Below are 19,056 nucleotides of genomic sequence, written 5' to 3' on the forward strand. Positions count from 1 at the left end.
CTCATTAAATGAAGTAAAGGATAATGTCTAAAATTATTTCAATATTGGAATTTCGAGATACATAAAATCAAACAAAAGATACACAGAACTAGAATTAATTTTTTAGCCTCTAACCCCAATCTATGTGACTAAGATAGGTGGTGTTGTTCAAGAAATGATTCACAAAGGAAAAAAATAAAAGAGATTCATAATAAAATTGTTACTATGTATATCCATTATAAAATACGAATGAGAAATATTTATAATTAATATCTATGTTTTAGTGACACTAGACATAATATAAATTATCGACCAAGATTATAATGGTGTGATTAGTACTTTTTCTTTCTTAATCAGACTTACATTTGGAGTTTAATTATGAGTGTGTAATTGCTTTCGACATAAAACGTTTTATCCTAAAATGAAACCAGTAAAATGGAGTTAACAAAAAGATGAAAACTATACTCCATAAAATAGAGGGTTACTAATATTGTTTTCGATAAAATAGAGGGGTTACTAATATTATTTTCAAACAGTTAAAGGGGGTAATCTTGTAATATAAAAAAATGTGAGATTTTTCAGATAACAAAGAGTAATCACAGATTCTTGCCAAACGGAGCTACTATCGTAACAAGATGATGGCTCTGAGCATTCCTTGCTATGCTTCACTTAGTACCAAATTGAGAGGTATTCTCTCTATTCTATCATCATATGGGATTTCAGTTAATATTTCCTTTTATTTATTTCAGTTTTCTTGAATTAATTATCTGGTATCTCTATTACAGCTCCGCTTAATTCCAGCAGCTACAATGATCTTGAGAAAGTGAAAAGCATCGTAAAGAAAACAGTGATTCCTTGTATCAGTAATTCTCCTGTTGAATCTCTCCAAAAAGGCAATTGGGTTAAGCTCATTTGTGGTGCTAGCTTTGAGGTTTTCACCTAACCCCTCATTTACTCTAAAGACTTCACCTTTACACTTTTCTGCACCTGATCTTTCTTTTGAGCTTATTTTTACTCCCTCTGTCCCATTTTAGATGACACAATTTCCCTTTTCGTTTTGTTAAAAAAAAAGGATAACACCTTTCTATATTTAGAAATATTTTAACATTAAGCTTTTACTAAATTTATAGCCATACAAATGTCTATATCTTGCCCTCAAGGTTTGTTGAGTTGGTTGGGTGAGTGATTTCCCACACCTGGAATTGATTCCCTTCGCCAGCAGCCTCCTTAGTTAGAGGCGGATCCAGGATTTAGATTTTATGGTTTCAACTTTTAAGATTTTTAGCATTGAATCCATTATATTTTTAAAATTGTGGGTTCAGACCTATTATTTAGTGCAATTTTAATGAATTTTTACACATAAATATATGCTCCGTGTTGAAAGTACTGGGTTCAGATGAACCCGATGGCCAAACTCTACATCCGCCCCTGCCCTTAGTCAGAGCTCGTCGCAACGGGCTTGCCTAGTGCGGTTTACGTCTCCTATGTGGTTTGCGAGCTATTGCACAGTGAGCAGGTTACCCCGTGCGCACCCAAAGGGCAAGGACTGAGGGTTTCCCTGGGAATTTTTCAAAAAGAAAATGTCTAAGTCTTGTTTTAGACTACAAGTTTCAAAAAAGTTGTCTTCCTTTCTTAAACACTATGCTCAGTCAAACAATGCCACATAAATTGGGACAGAGGGACTATGTATTAAATTCAACTACTTCAATCCCAGTTTATATGACATTCTATCGTTTAAGGATTGCCTCAAAATGTTTGATACTATTTCAATTTTGTATAAATTTCACCACTTGGCAGAGTTCAAATTCATTATTATATTCAAATCTTGAACTTTGATGATATGTTTATCTATCAAACTGATTTGAATCATTATTTTAATAAATGGTCATTAGTTTGGGTTTGAGGGTTTTGTTGTTGTTGTAGTTGTAGTAGCATTTTCATATTTTTTTCTACTATCACTGATCTTTTTTCTGTTATAGTAATCACTAATATTATCTGTATACATATATATAGAGTTAAAGTTCGCATCTTAATCTCCATCTGCAGTCGAATACTGTCATATAAAGTGTAACGAAGCTAGTACAAACTAAGTTTGAAGATTATACAAAATGCATAAACATGTTAAGTTATTTAAGCAATTGTATCTTTATTGGTTTTTGTAGGATTTGGTCGACATCAGGAACCTTTCTCTGGTTTATACTCTTGCTGGAGGTGAAAAATGAATTATTAACTATCTCTTTATAGTTTTGGTACTAGTACTTCTTGCATAGGATTGGATTGGTGAGTTTGTGTGTTGATTGTAGTTGATTGCATCGACTGTGCTGCTGAGGCATCAGTGGTGAATGCTGTAAGCGAAGGAATAGAAGCAGCCAGAGCGATTGTGCCCATTCGCAGGCCTTGGGTAATGATCAGTGTTAATGACGATGAAGATCTTCATTTTCGTAAAGCTGGTAATTCTCCCCACCCTGATTCCGATCAGCATATTTGTCCTCTCTGATACTCAACAATCTTGGTTACCTGATGTAGGGGTAAAAGTTTTTTGGTTTTGTTTAGTATAAGTAGGCTTCGGATTGGGACCCTGCCATAGACAAAAACCTGCTGTCAACAAAAATATGGTATTTAAGTGGAGAAGGATAGAGAGGCAGGCCGTTGTCCACCGAGTTTTGAACCATGCGCTACTGAGCCTCAAGACTTCTCGGTTTATTAAAAAATAATTGGCTTCTGATTGGAGTGTATAATCTTCTGAAGCATTAGAAATTGTGAAATGCTAACTTCATTGAGTATATTTTTACTTTGGATATTCTTGTTTTGAAGAACTTGTCATCCGTATTCAGCCTTCCTAATATCAAGTCTTTTAGTGAGCTTTAAAGTATCATCAAATCTTACTTTTTCCAAAAATTGAACGGAGAATCACCTGAAGAGAATTTAGCTCAAACTAATCTAGTTTATCAAACACAGTAGCTTATAATGCATGGTCATTTTCGATAGAGTCTATTATTTGTCAATCTCATGAAATATGAAGACAGCAACCCTTTTTGTAAAAAAATGAATGGTACTGAGAAAATTAGCTCAAAGACCTGAGGTTGTATTTTTACCATGAAGGATTACTCATAGATCACTGGAAATATCGCGAAATAAGACGATTGAATTTGATACTCCTGTTTTGTGTGATATTGTGGCAGAATTTGATCCGGATGATTGCCCTCAGGATTGCACAAGACCTTGTGAGAAAGTCTGTCCTGCTAATGCAATATTGCAAAAGGTTCTTTCTGTTTCCAATTCCCTTGATTTTATCTATCATACACTTAACCTTGTGGCTGCCCCCTGTTATATTCATTTTAAAGTTTATTCATGTTCATTTCTAATGGTTGCATCTGTAACTATAGCAGGGCGGAGTTTTGGCTGAGCGCTGTTACGGCTGTGGTCGTTGCCTTCCGGTTTGTCCTTATGACAAAATAAGTGAGCTCCATTAAAATAATCATTCTCTCCATCCCCCCCCCCCCCCCCCCAAAAAAAAAAAGAAAAAGAAAAAGAAAAAGAAATCTATTTCTTTCTCTGTCACCACGGTTTTTGCGTGCCGCTGCTCATCTTTTTATACCATTAGCTCTGTTCCCTTTAATGTTAGCATTGTTGTTTTTGTGTGCACATTTAATTCATGAAAAAATCTTTTGTTGATTTAGGAGCTATTACATACGTGAGAGATGTTACTGCTACAGCTGAACTTCTTGAAAGGGATGATGTTGATGCCATAGAAATTCATACCAGTGCAAGGTTAGCATACAAAATGTTTTGGTTAATATATTCCCCGAAATCATTTAAGTGTGAATTTCACTACTTATTCTATTGAAACACAAACTTAACCCGTAGAACAGGTACCTACTCAAGATATATTGTTGTAAATTGTAATACACTCTGATTTTACAACAACAACAACAACAACAACATACCCAGTATTATCCCACACCGTGGGGTCTGGGGAGGGTAGTGTGTAGGCAGACTAATACACTCTGACTTTGGTTTTTCTAAATTCTTTAACAACAAAAATCACAAATAAAATGTAGACATGGTTCTATTTCGTAAGTTTTTAAGGATAAAAGTTCTACTTCCATGGTTTTCAAGAGTCGGGGTCACATTATCAAAGTGACATCATTTGTAGCTAGCAAATGTATTTTATCTGCATCCTCATTTTTGGAATAGGGTGCCTGCAGTATTTAGAGAACTCTGGACTGGGTTGGGGAACTCAACTGCAAATCTGAAGCTCGTCGCAGTATGTGAAGCTGTTATTCATTTTCTGATCTCTGATGGCTACATTAAATACTATCATCTAGTAAGTTAAAAAAATTATTCCATTTCAAAAGAGTAAGTTACATAATTTGTTTTTATCTTGGTTTCCTGTAGGTTAGCTTTCCAGACTTGAGAGATTCAACCATATCGGCAATGGAAGCTATGTACTCCATAATGGAAACCAACATACAATGCTTCAACTTATGGCAGGTGCAAATCATGCGTCCTATTGCAATACTTATTTAGAAGCTAGGACTCTCCAAAGATATTTCTCACAATTTCCATTTATTATCATGAATTGAAGTTGGATGGTCGACCTATGAGTGGAGATATTGGGCGAGGTGCCACGAGAGATGTAATTGCTTTTGCACGAAAATTGGCCTCTGCTGGAAACAAGCCTAAAGGTATCCACATAAAACTAATTCGTTTGCTACTGCTTGCAACAACTCATTGTTTCTATAAAATACTCGCTGGTGCAACTTGAAGATTCTTCGTACGCCATAGGTTTTCTTCAACTGGCGGGTGGTACAAATGCTCACACCATAGAGGGTTTGAAAAAGGAGAGATTATTCCAAAAAACAACCATACATGGTATTAACTCCACAGTCCTCACTTTATTAAGTTCATGTTCCTCATAACACTGAAATTTTTATATCAATTTGCACATTTCTTCAGAGGCTTCAGATTATGAGAAAATTCCCTCGAGTTCCTTACATTCACCAAATGCTTTGATAGCTGGTGTGGCCTTTGGTGGCTATGCACGAAAGGTTGGTCCTTTTTGCCAATCATGGAAATTATTGTAGTCTATCGAATCAACTGCATGGGGTAAATACTTGGCAGTATCATAATTTCGTCTTCTTATTCTCCTCTTCAGATAGTTGGCAGGGTTTTGAATTCAGTGCAAAACCATCATGGACTTGCTCATGTCGAAGATTTCCCCGAGCAACTTCTGCAGGCCATTTTTGAATCACTTGCTCTGGTTGGAACTGTTAAATGTTACAACATCCAGAAGCAGATCACTTAGATTGTATTTGAGGTTGATACACCAGAAGAAATTTAAACTATGAGGTTTTGGGAAGACCTGGCTCAAGATTAAAATTTATGGTCTTTGGTACAGAAAAAGTCAAAGGTCAAAATCAAAAGATGACGGTGGTATAGCTCAGACAGAATATAGAAACAAATACCAGACTGGAGAAGGATCAGTTCCTATACATGATCATAGGGGAGGACTTCAAAACTTTGATTTAACGGTGTGCTCTCTAACCTTAAGTTCTTCACTTTACTCATTAGCTACTTTGGTAGATCTATAGCTGAGCGAATCTAGGTTCCAGCAATACTTTTAAATGTTATGAAGTGCTTTATTAATTAGCTTGCTTAGCTAAAAGTTCCATTTGACCTCCCTTACAAACAACCATTGTAGATATATCATTAAAAGTCATTTTACTTTTCAGTAATGAAATGGTATACCGTATTAGCCAAATATGTCTATTTTCTAGTGTCGAAATGCTATCCCATGCAAAAATTGGCCGCTGTTTTCAGCTGGCTGGTAGTGCTACAACTAAAAACGGTCATCATAAGGACCTAGTCATGCCATGAGATCTTTAAAACTTCTGATGTTTATTTTATCATGCCAATATTGATCTTTTCGATATACGATCTTATATGGATATAAAATGACATCAAAACATGCACTCGCTTGAACTGTATAGTGTTCTTTTGGAATCTTATTAGCATTTGAAATATCTGCTCTATTAAATTCTTGTTAACCTAACATTTCTATAACTTAATTTTCTATATCCATTATCTTTTTGTACATTGTTTTCCTCTTTATTTGTACTTTCTCTAAGTTTTGGCTCTTGTGGTCATGTCGTTATCAGGAAATTCTTGACACCAGGCGAAGGCGGCAAAGGCATCTGTATAGCACACAGATTCCTTGGACTCTCGCCTACAATGTTTAGTTAACAGAGTGCAGACCCATAGGGATTATTTGGTGACTGACTAGTGACTCATGACCAGCACTTGATTGGAAGAATCCACCACCAGCTCTAACATGTGTATCAGCAATTGCCATATTTCTTAGTAGATCAGTTAAAGTCATCTATCTGCTGAGATGTGAGAATAGGAGAAGTTATTCCAAGAAAAGTTTAGCCTTTAGAGATTAGAGAGTTGGAAGAGGCTGCTATTGGAATCAATCGTCCCGGGTAAGCAGGCTGCAACTAAGGTCAAGTTCAATCATGTGGCCCGACATCTCATCACAGTTCACTCCTTCCCATAGGCAGCAATCTCCGCTCTTATTCCATGGTATTGTTTTTGGATAAGATTTCTTACTATAGTAACCACAAATACTAGATGGCCATGCTCTTTTTTGATAAGATTTCTTCGTCCGTACTTCAACTGTGCCCCAAAGATCAAAGCATTACCTACTAAAATTCAACAAAACGCTTACTGAAGGTCCCTCATCTAGTATTTGTCATTACGATAGTTAGAATCTTATCTAAAATAATTTCATGGAATATGAGCGCAGTTAGAATCTTATCTAAAATAATTTCATGGAATATGAGCGCAGCTTACTGCCTATAGGATCGAGTGAAATGTGATAAGATGTCAGGCCAAGTGATTGAACTAGACCTCAATTGCAGCCTGCTTGTAGGGACGATTGATTCCAGTAGCACCCTCTTCCAACCCCCTCATCTCGAAAGGCTAAACATTTTTTGGAATAACTACTCCAATTCTGACACAACCTTCAATGTGTACCAGCAAATAGAGCTTGTAAAGGAGTATGTTATTTAGCCGGTGGTTAGATTCATTTATGGTTTACTATTGTATCAAAGCAAGAGATGTCCTCAATCTTTCCCTGCTACAAAGTTTGTTCTTTGTAATCTAAGCACAAAACTTTTCCTCAAAATATTTTGCCAAAAGGTTTTCTAGAACTTGGTAGTCCAAAATCAAACCAAACTCAAATCCAAATGTCATAGGCTAGCTGTAACATTTTTGCTGTTATTATATAATCCAAAACTCAATTTTAATAATCATGTTGATTTATTGTAGGATAATAATTAAGTGAAGACAGCACACCTGCTTAGTAAAATTCATGTCTTTTTTATATCTAGCTTACATTAATAATTGTTTTTGTCATTTCTTGACAAACTCTTCATTTGCAATATATGCAGTCTGCTTCTTCTCAATAAGAAAAGCTCACACTAAAAATAAGACTTCAAAATTTGATGACACAGACATTAATCTCTTATTCTACTCAGATGAACTGAAAAACTATATATACAATTCTTTAGAAATTTTCAGCTAGTTTAAAGTTTAACTTTGTTCCTCTAGCCTAGTCATAATTAACAATATTCAGTTTTTTTTTTTTTACATAATTTATATGATATTCATTGGCTCGATTAATCTGAATATTTCAAAAAGTGTTCTCTGCCAAGAGATTCTCCATTCCACACTCGATTTTACCCAAAATAATGCGGAGAGAGCAGTTTACCTTTTTTTTTATAATTCATTTTAACGTATTGAGACCAACTAAATAAGATAAAGAGAGTATTTTCAAGCAATTAGATGCACAAGTTCGAGACCTCCAGCTAGTCAATACTGCTTGCAAAAAATGTTAGTCCAATGGCAGAAACGAAAAAAAAAGGCACGAAATGTTGGACTTACATAGTCTATGCAGAAGCTTGATATGTATTTATTTGTATTGGGCTTAGCATCCCACATTACTTAGCAGCCCACACTCTGTCGAGTCGGCCCACATAATTAGCATTAGTTCTTTACGTTTTTACCCTTGTATATAAATACAAATTCTAGAACCTTCAGCAGTAAAGGGATTCATTTTTTACAAAAAGGATGAATAAAATTACAGCACTGTTCTTCTTTGCTCTTCCTTCTCTTAAGCCCTAATGTACTATTTCTTCTTTGTTTCTGGTACAAATCGAAACTTTACATGGTATCAGAGCCGGGAATATTGTAGATCTTCATCTCCCGAGTCGATCGATGGTACCCTCGTCCAATTCCGTTCAGGTTTGATTTTCGTCTGGATTCACTCACTTCGTCAATTTCTCAGTTTCCGGCGAAGACTTGTTGGTTTCATAGTGATTTTCTCCTACTTTGTTGAGCTTTCACTCCGATTGTTGGTGTATTTTGTCGAATTTCTCCGGTTTCGAGATAAAGTTCGAAACTAGAGTTTGTGACTCTACACTCTACCTAGTCCGAAACATCGTTATCTTCAGTGACGTCGTGCATTTGTTTTTCAAGGTTGTTCTTCTCCGGTTGCGAAAAAGGCTGGTAAACACGTTTTATTTTCTATATTGTTTCTGCTGGTTATTGAGCACTATTGGTTGAAGTTAAATCCTGTGGTATATTTCTGTTGATTTTGTGGTATAGTTTTGCTGGTGTTTCTCCGTCTAGTTTCAGTCATGGCTAACGGGTCTAGTAGTACTACTGCTGATTTTGAATTTATACCACGTGCTTCTAGTCCATTATTCCTTCATTCGTCTGATATACCTGGGATGTCCTTAGTTGCTGTTCCTTTTTCTGGTTGTGGTTTTGGTGGGTGGAGAAGGAGCATTATTGTGTCCTTGTCGGCTAGGAATAAAATTGCATTCATTGATGGTAGTTTTCCTAAGCCGGCTGCTGGTTCCCCTGAGTCTAAACAGTGGGACAGGTGTAACAACATGGTTATATCCTGGTTAACCAGCTCACTCACACCTGAGATTGCTGAGAGTGTCCATTATTCTGACACTGCTGAAAGCATCTGGAAACAGTTGAACAATAGGTATAGAACTATTAGTGGAACAAAGAAATTTAAAATTAAAAAAGAATTGGCTTCCACATGTGAGGGACCTCTTGATATAGCTTCTTATTTCAACAAGTTAAAGAAATTATGGGATGAATTGGGGGCTATGGGTTCAAATCATGCAAATACATGCACTTGTATTGCGAATGAGGGTTTGTTGAGGGAAGATGAAGAAAATAAAGTTCACCAATTCTTAATAGGCCTGAATGAAACTTATATAACTGTCAAAAGCAACATCCTCATGATGAATCCACTTCCTTCACTTGATAATGTGTATAACATTCTTCTGCAAGATGAAAAGCAGAGACAAGTGACTCTCAATACTCATTTCACACATGACCTAGCATCTTTCAATGCAAATGCAACTACACCTATTATGTTTCCTCCTCATTTTCAGCCCCAAAGGCAGTGCACTCAAAAGGTCAATTTTGACTCACCTAATCAGAGGCTGGTTCCTAATCAGAACAAAGACTTATCCTGCAAGTACTGCAAAAAGAGTGGTCATACAATTGATAAGTGTTATAAATTGATTGGATTTCCACAAGGTTTCAAGTTTAACAAGGGCAAAAGGTTTGGGACTGCCGCAAATGTTGAGTCTTCTGAAAATTCTAATTCTCCTACAATATCTGGTTCCAATGGTCCAGTTGCTGGTATACCTGGTCTTACTATGGAGCAGTATTCCCAACTCTTGAGTTTGCTGCAACAATCCAGTCTTGTTGATTCCAATCCTCAACCCAACTTTGGGAGGTCTGCTAACTCTGCTGGTAGTAATCTTTCTTTGCCTGAGCTTAATGGTGTTGCTGCTTATTCTGCTTGCATGTTAACTAGTGTAGCTAGAAGTGTTTGGATAGTAGATTCAGGAGCAACTAATCACATGACCTCTGCTAAAGAACTTCTTTTTGACATTACTCCACTTCTTGTTCCCTACTTAGTCAGTCTACCTAATGGATACAAAGTAAAAGTCACATGCACAGGGTCACTCACTCTAAATTCTTCATTTGTCTTGCACAAAGTGCTTTACATACCTACTTTCAAGTACAATTTCATCTCTGTGCATAGGCTGATTCAACAGTTTTATAGCATAGTCATTTTTACTTCTTGTTCCTGCTTGATACAAGACCTTTCCAGGAAGAAGCTTCTGGTTCTTGGTAGACCGGACCAAGGGCTATACAAACTTCATCACCTTCCCAGTTCATCCCTTCTGGTTCTGTTTTGAATAATGTTGTGCAGAATGTATCTAGCTCATCTTTGAATACTTATGTCTGTAGTCTAAATAAATGTGTGGTTCCCTCTGTTTCATATGTTCATTCTGTACAACATGTGAATGCTCTTGATATGATTTGGCATAATAGAATGGGACATCTTCCTTTTGCAAAATTGAAGTGTATACCTTCTGTTTCTTTTGATTTGTCTACTAAACAGTCTTTTATTTGTTCTATCTGTCCTTTGGCTAGACAAGCTAGATTGCCTTTTCCCGATAGTACATCCAACTCTACTTCTCTGTTTCAACTCATTCACATTGATACATGGGGGCCTTATCATACCCAAACTTATTCTGGTGCTAAATATTTTTTGACAATTGTAGATGACTTTAGTAGGGCAACTTGGACACATTTAATGAGTTCCAAGAGCATTGCCTTTACTTTACTTAAAGCTTTTATTGCCATGGTGAAAACACAATTTAATCTTTCTGTTCAAACAATAATAAGTGATAATGCCTTGGAGCTTGGTTCTTCAAACTTAGCCTGCCAATTTATTTTCTGATAATGGGATCCTGCACCAAACTACATGCCCTCATACACCACAACAGAATGGGGTTGTTGAAAGAAAATATAGACACTTGCTGGAAACATCAAGAGCTCTATTGTTCCAATCCAAACTTCTAACAAAATTTTTGGGGGATTGTGTTTTAACAGCCACTTATCTTATAAATAGATTTCCTTCCTCTGTTTTATCTAACAAATCCCCATATAAAATTCTTTATGGCAAAGCACCCTCTTATAGTCATTTAAAAACTTTTGGTTGCCTTTGTTATGCAAGTGTGCCCAAGTGTCATAGGGATAAATTTCAACCTAGGGTTGTCCCTTGTGTCTTTATTGGTTATCCTTTTGGCAAAAAAGGCTACAAGCTTTACAATCTTAAGAACAAGTCTATTTTTGTCTCCAGAAATGACCTCTTTCATGATTCTATTTTTCCCCTCCATCTCAATTATTCTTCCTCTTCCTCTCCTTCCTCTCCTTTTCCTCCTGGTTTCCCTCCTTATTTTGATGAATCTACCTCTAGTTTTTCCTCTGATCCTCCTCTTTCTCCTTCTTCTTCCATTCCACTTCCATCTGTCACTTCTTCTCCTACTTCTAATGCACCAGCTCTTGTTTCACCTCTCCCTGCAGTTAGAAAGTCTTCTAGAAGTCATCATATTACTTCTCATCTTCAAAATTATGTAGTTCAGCTTCATCCTTCTATTTCTTGCTCCTCTACTGCCTCCACTTCTGTTGCTCAACATGCAGCAGTTGAGCCTCACTCTTATGCTCAGGTTGCTGCCAATCCAGCTTGGCAGGAAGCCATGAGGAAAGAGTTTGAGGCATTGGAAGCTAATGTGACTTGGGATATTGTGGAACTGCCCAAAGGTAAAAAGCCAATTGGTTGTAAATAGGTGTACAAAATACAAATATAAAGTTGATGGTAGTGTGGAAAGATACAAAGTTAGGCTAGTCGTACGTGGAGATACACAAATAGAGGTTATTAATTTTCATGAAACCTTTTCTCCTGTAGTCAAAATGTGTATTATTAGATGTCTTATAGCTTATGCAGTTAAACAGAAATGGTCTTTATTCCAATTGGATGTCAATAATGCCTTTTTACATGGTGATTTGGATGAAGAGGTGTACATGAAACTCCCCCAAGGGCTTACTGTTGCTTCTGACTCTCATGTTCATACTTTGGTGTGTAAATTGAATAAATCTTTGTATGGTTTGCGTCAGGCTTCTCGCCAATGGTATGCTAAATTGTCCCATGCCCTTTGCTCTAGAGGTTATGGCCATTCTTTAAATGATTACTCTCTGTTTATGAAGAAATCGCCTCAGTCTACTGTGTTTCTCGCTGTATATGTAAACGATATCATTCTAACAGGGGATGATATGCTTGAAATTGCTGCCTTGAAAAGTTTTCTGGATGACCAATTTCGAATAAAGGATCTTGGGCTTCTTCATTATTTCTTGGGTATTCAGATTCATTATCACTCTTCTGGTGTTCTTTTGCATCAACAAAAGTTCATTTCTGATTTGCTTGCTGATTTAGAGTGTTCTGATGTCTCTTCTGTTGTATGCCCATTGGATTTGAATGTTAAGTTGCATTCTGATGTTGGTGACCCTCTGCCTAGACTGACACATATCGCAGCCTCATAGGGAAACTTAACTTTCTTAACCATACTCGCCCTGACATTTGCTTTGTTGTCCAACACCTTAGTTAGTTTCTCCAAACACTTAGAGTTCCTCACATGGCTGCTGCTTTACATGTCTTACGCTACTTAAAAGGGACTTCTGATGTTGGTCTATTTCTTAATGATTCTGCTGATTGTTCTTTGGTTGGCTACTGTGATAGTGATTGGGTTGCATGCCCTGATTCTCGCCGTTCTGTTAGTGGTTTTTGTGTGTTCCTGGGTGGTAGTCTTATTAGTTAGAAGTCCAAGAAACAACACGTAGTCTCTTTATCCTCTGCTGAGGCTGAATATAGAGCAATGAGCAAAGTTGTTGATGAGTTGTCTTGGCTGGTCCGTTTGTTGTCTGACTTGGGCTTACAAGCCCCCACTCCTCTCCCTGTTTTCTGTGACAATCAAGCTGCCATTCACATAGCCAAGAACCCTGTTTTCCACGAGCGCACCAAGCATATAGAGGTTGACTGTCACTTCATCCGTACCAAGTTGGCTGATGGTTTGATCTCTTTACATCATGTTTCTACTAATTCCCACTTGGCTGACATTTTTACCAAGTGCTTGACAGGTGGCGTTCATCATTCTTTGGCTGCCAAGTTGGGTGTGTGCCCACCCTCCAACTTTGGGGGGGGGGGGGTATTGGAGTTACATAGTCTATGTAGAAGCTTGATATGTATTTATTTGTATTGGGCTTAGCAGCCCACACTCTGCCGGGTCGACCCACATAATTAGCATTAGTTCTTCTTGTTTTTACCCTTGTATATAAATACAAACTCTAGAACCTTCGGCAGTAAATGGATTTATTTTTACAAAAAGGATGAATAAAATTATAGCACTGTTCTTCTTTGTTCTTCCTTCTCTTAAGCCCTTCTTCTTTGATTTCTGTACAAATTGAAACTTTACACGAAAAGAAGAATTCTTTAAAAATATAAGAAGAAAATGAATGACGGCTGCTGAGAATCGATTGCTTATTCTTTCTCTATTCAGTCACTTTTTCTTCTTCTTCTCTTTTTTTTTTTAAAAAAAACTTTTACAAAATTCGTATATGATATTCACTGGCTCGATTAATCTGAATATTTCAAAAAAAATATTCTCTACCAAGAAATTCTCCATTCCGCACTCGATTTTACCCATAATAATGGAGAGAGCAATTTAGCTTTTATTTCTTATATTTAATTTTAAGGGTTATTTTCATTTTTAACCCACGTTAGAAACTATTTATATTCGGTAGCCGAAACCGGAAACTCTAGACACACTGACAAGAGCAAAAAAATATAGAAGCTACAACTCTTCAGTCTAAGGCTCTAAGCTATCTAAGCTTGCCTTGCTGCTCTTGCTTCTTTGGCAACTGCTCCGGCTAAGGCTTTCTTTCCGCTTTGACTTGCCTTCAAGGCAAAATGATCACTAGACCATCTCTCTCTCTCTTTCTATATATATATATATATATATATATATATATATATATATATATATATATATATATATATAAACTATATATTTTTTACTATTATTTTGAGAGCGGCTATACAATGTCATTTTCCCTAATTTTAACGTAATGAGACCAACTAAATAAGTTTTAAGAGAGTGTATTTTCAAGCAATTAGATGCACAAGTCCGAGGCCTCCAGCCAAGTCAATGATGAACTGCTGCTTGGAAAAACTGTAGTCCAATGGTAGAAAAGAAAAATAATCACGAAACTAATGAAGAATTCTTGATAATATAAGAAGAAAATGATTGACGGCTCCTTAGAATTATTTACTTATTTTTTCTCTACACTTAAATGTGGATATTATAAATAATTATATGGTCATATGTGGCTGCTTGCTTATGTTTGCGTTATTTCTGATGTGCCGCAGCCTGCAACTTCAAGATTGCTCGTATTTCCAATTAATGTCTCATACTTAAGCCCGGATTATTTTGCGCACGCTTTAATTATTTCATCAAATACTTATTATCTCCTATCAGCATATGCATATGATAGAAGATAAGAAGAAATTACGTAATATTTTTGTCTCCGTTTAACCTCTTATTTGTAGCACCGACTAATTAAATGTTTTCTGTTTTTGGAATTTGATTTGATATTTTAATTGATGGAATTCGATGATTAAGATGCCATAATTCAAACAAACAAATAATGAGTAAACTATTAATTCAGTATCCAACCAATCTTGAATAATTCAGTACCATAATTTTAGTCATGTATCCAACCAATCTTGAAATATAACTATAAGTTTAAGTCAGTACATTGAATTAGTTAGATTATTTAACCCAATATTAAAATACTAGTAATTAATATAATGCACCAATCATACCCACTGTTTTCGACTCAAATCATATATTTATACATGTGACAGGGAATTTTCTATAATTTTCTAATTTACAATAAATCACATTCACTTTGTTCCACGTGCTTTAAATTCTAGATCCTTATATACACTCTTCTTTTGGCATTTTATGTACTATTTATATAATTAATTGCAAGAATTTATTAAGGTTGTAAGAGTTTGTAGTAAGAATTTGACTAATGACTAGTAAAGTAAGACGTTCGTAAGTGATGGCTAAAGGTCTTGACATTATCTGTGGAGGCATTCAACAAGGTTTAATGTATCTATATTTTACTTTTCATAGTATTTTACAATAAATAAATTATTGGAGCATTTGATAGATGTCCTTTTGCTATTTGACGGCTAACCCCAATGGTTGTAGTGAAATGGATAAGATTCTTTCGTCCTTAATTAAAAAATTTAGGTTTATGTTCTGAAAATAAATAAATAAATCCTAATAGAAAACGTTTATGCAAAGCGAATCTGGATGAGTCTAAATCCAAAATGCAATATTGAACACCGAATGAAAAATAAAATAAAATATAGCCATTATTCCATTGCATTTTCCAGCATTTGAATTATGACTAGAAAGTGACACTACATTTGAACTTCAGTTAAAAAAGACCATTCCACTAATTACATTCTCTTTTTTGTTCTTTTCAGAAATTCAAAAATAGCCTGATTTACAAGTGGCCATTCAAAAATAACTGCATTTTCAAAAGTAATCGAAATTTAGCCACTTTTCATGTAAAGATAAATTTGAATGAAAATATTGTTCAAAATACAGAAAATACTCCAGTATAATATACCGGTCCAACATAATATGCTGGAAGTTCATACACAGGTGCACCGATCTCCAGTATATTATGCTGGAACTTTCCGTGTTGCAGCAAAATAGTTGCTATTTTTCAATGACCTTGCAAACGCTGGCTATTTTTCAATGACCAGTCCGAAAACTGACTAGCTCGTGCTATTTTTACTTTCATTTATAATGTTCGTATTTTAATTCATCTCTCGGGTCTACTTTTCTATTATGTTATTATTTTCTTTCCTTTTGTTCTTCTCTCTCTAAGACAAGAGGGGTTGCGCTGATGGTAAGCAACCTCCACTTCCAACAAAGATTTGTGAGTTCGAGTTACCCCAAGAGCAAGGTGGTGAGCTCTTGAAGGGAAGGATGCCAAGTGTCTATTGGAAACAGCCTCTCTACCTCATGGTAGGGGTAAGGTCTGCGTACACACTACTCTCCCCAGACCCCACTAGTGAAATTATATTGGGTTGTTGTTGTACTTCTTCTTCTTCTTCTCTCTATCTTTACTTCGATTAAACTCTAAGCATAGCCAACAAACTGACTCTTTTATATCATTTTGCCCATGCCTACATTTAGGTGTATTCAATTTTGGTAGCAGCCAAGAATGAACATCCATAAGAACGTAATAAAGAGCTTCCACTTATAACTTATACATTCACTATAAATGACATTTGTCAAATATTTTTTAGTTCAAAGTGAAATTTTTCAACACGAATTTGAATTAATTGAGCTCCAGAACGATTATCGAACATATGACGAAAAATCAAAAAATAACTATATGTGACTTGTAATGTGATGGCCATAATATTTAGCTATTAGTATATTGTTAGTATTTGAGCCTGAGATGCTTCATACTTAATTAAAGAATTTATGATCATTTTTTTTTCCAATTCACTATAGGAAGATTTTGGGGAACATTTGACGTTAAATTTTCTTTTATATTTCCCTTATTTGTTTTTAATGGAAGTCACTAGACTAAATGTGGGAAATCATTACTTCCTCCGTCTCAAATTATCTATCGTGATTGCTAAAATTAGTTGTCTAAAATTATTTGTCATTTTAGAAGTTCAACACTAATTTTTTTTTTTTTCTATTCTACCTTTAATATTAATCGTTTTTGAAGATTTACAAATACCTCAATTATGAGTAAATATTAAATGAAGAGAGATTACCCCCTCCGGTCCACAATAAGTGATCATTTTACCTTTGACACACCCACTAAGAAAATACAAACTCCTAGAGAAAAAAAATATGTATTTACTAAATTAACCTCAATTAATTGTTATCTTGACATATTGGAATATATAAATAAGGGCAAATTTTGAAAAAATAAAATTAATTCCTTCTTGATTATGTAAATGGACACTTATTTTGGACCAAAATAAAAAGGTATAATGGTCACTTATTGTGAATCGGAGAGAGTATATATTAAGACTTAAATAAGGATAATAAAACAGTCAAAAACCTCTCATATTTAATATTTTCTTAAGAAACGTGTAAAATAGAAATACTACTGATAATTTGACACTCGGAGTACATGTCAATAGATAATAAACTGAATTTGGTTCTCTTTTTTTTTTTATTAATGATGAAGTGTGAATAGCAATTATGACTCCCATGTTTATAATCAGGTACTCTACCTAACCAAAAGATTGAAAAAGAGTGCCCCACTAATAAACTCCAAAGTAGAAAACATTCGATATGTCTAATAAATGCAAATGAACATTTTTTCATAATTTATAATATTTCCTGTGTTAGAAAAATAAAATCTTTTTAGTCCATATATGTTAATCGATCTCTTTAAAAACAACATATGTTACTTTATTAATGTACCAATCAAATACTTAAAACAATTTTAAAAAGAATATGTTCTAGGACAAATCGAATAATGTAAAACATTCACAATCAAAACCTATGAAGTCCCAAAAACCAAAAAAATTGCAACAATATTATACTTTTTGGGGTGGTCTTTAATTTTTGATTCTCGCTTGTCCCATGAGCAGAATTTCAAGGTCAAAAGTTAAAAATCTTGGCCCATGGACAAATAAGCGACAATACTTATTAAACTTAAAGTTCTGCCCATGGGCCAAGCGATGACAAAACTTTAAGACCATCCAATTTGATCGTTACTTGTGTACTTCACTAACATTCTATTGAGGCTTACTCTTTAGTCAGCCTATTTGCAATGGACGAATCCCAAATTTACATTCAAACGAGTGTGCGTTTCACGTGACTCAACCATAACTTCAAATAATAATAATAATAATAATAATAATAATAATAATAATAATAATAATAATAATAATAATAATAATAACTAAAGGTCAAAAAAGAGCATCCACAATAATAGGGCAGCCCACCTTGATTTGTCAAGCTAGTAGAGTCAAGCCAACCTTCCAACTTTCATTCCACCAAATCCAATGCCCCACGTCCATCCAATTATTTTTTCTGCTTTTCTTTTTCCATCTAATTACTTCATTATTTAAAATTTGACTAATTTGCATTCGCGTTCCATAAATTTTATTAGAAGAGAATCACTTTATCAGAAGTTTCTCTATTTCTAAGACGCAAATCCGATACATCTTGTTAAAGATGAAAGATCTCAATCATCTACCATACTTATAATGATCCTTCCTCCTTTTTCCAGCTTTGGTAAAACAACAAAGAACAATCATTGAAGGATAAATATTTAAGCATATTCAGTGTTTACACTAAATCAAAAAATATAATCTTAACAATTTAAAATTAAAGTAGAAATATACATAACATAACCTTAGATAAATGAGAAATACGTATATAAAATTTACATATTTGTGAAGTCTAAACAACAATGACTATAAATTTTCATCAATGAATAGTGTAATAAATTCGAAATTACAAAATTCTTAATTAAAGAGTTTTCGAGGAAATAAAGAACATTTTGCTATATAAAACTTTTATTTTTTTTGGTTTCTCACCTGGTCGTATTGGGGCCCAACCAAATTCGGATTTACGCCGGGAAGTCCCACATTAGGGGGTAAAGCGCTCTCTAACATACAAAGGCAACTCTATACCCGGGGCTCAAACCCGAGACCTCTGGCTAAGGATGAAGAAGTACTTATCACTCCACCACAATCTTTGTTGGTCATAAAACTTTATTATAAGTAAGTTAACTTGACATGAATATAGAATATTAGAGCTAATAAACTTCCGTAAAATTTACTCACCCTTCGTACTTACACCAAATCATGAACCGAAGATAAATGTATCACTTAATCATATTTAATTGATATATATTCCTACGTTAATTTTTAACTTCTATGATTAATTTATTTGATTGATGCAAACATCGAGTTACTCCATTTTCTGAACTCCGGATATAGGATTCTTAAATCTAAAAATAAAAAAAGAAAAAAAAGAAAAAGAAAAATCAAATTAGCTCTGAACTAACTAC

The 19,056-nt window shown here is 34.9% G+C and overlaps 2 protein-coding genes across 13 annotated transcripts; both read left to right on the forward strand.

Annotated features, from left to right (window-relative positions):
• Positions 1-547: 547 nt before the first annotated feature.
• On the forward strand, positions 548-7,168 carry LOC107793545 (uncharacterized). Of its 12 annotated transcripts, none has more exons than XM_075231333.1 (15): positions 548-666; positions 765-910; positions 2,142-2,190; positions 2,283-2,429; positions 3,162-3,241; positions 3,366-3,438; positions 3,660-3,750; positions 4,177-4,306; positions 4,378-4,473; positions 4,568-4,667; positions 4,750-4,854; positions 4,939-5,030; positions 5,138-5,299; positions 5,381-5,513; positions 6,141-7,168. In XM_075231333.1, exons 1-13 carry the CDS (start codon positions 615-617, stop codon positions 5,285-5,287), a joined length of 1,311 nt encoding a protein of 436 aa, XP_075087434.1. In that variant the 5' UTR covers positions 548-614; the 3' UTR covers positions 5,288-5,299; positions 5,381-5,513; positions 6,141-7,168. The 12 variants fall into 12 exon arrangements, with proteins under 12 accessions (XP_075087434.1, XP_075087437.1, XP_075087442.1 ...); XM_075231336.1 differs by having other exon boundaries at positions 4,768-4,854; XM_075231341.1 differs by having other exon boundaries at positions 4,177-4,246; positions 4,768-4,854.
• Positions 7,169-8,092: 924 nt separating this feature from the next.
• LOC107793544 (uncharacterized) lies at positions 8,093-13,341 on the forward strand. The gene is made up of 2 exons (XM_016615922.2): positions 8,093-9,825; positions 12,191-13,341. Exons 1-2 carry the CDS (start codon positions 8,682-8,684, stop codon positions 12,463-12,465), a joined length of 1,419 nt encoding a protein of 472 aa, XP_016471408.1. The 5' UTR covers positions 8,093-8,681; the 3' UTR covers positions 12,466-13,341.
• The last annotated feature ends 5,715 nt before the right edge of the window (positions 13,342-19,056 follow it).

The sequence above is a fragment of the Nicotiana tabacum genome, chromosome 15 (assembly GCF_000715075.1).
Source record: "Nicotiana tabacum cultivar K326 chromosome 15, ASM71507v2, whole genome shotgun sequence".
NCBI classification, from domain to species: domain Eukaryota; kingdom Viridiplantae; phylum Streptophyta; class Magnoliopsida; order Solanales; family Solanaceae; genus Nicotiana; species Nicotiana tabacum.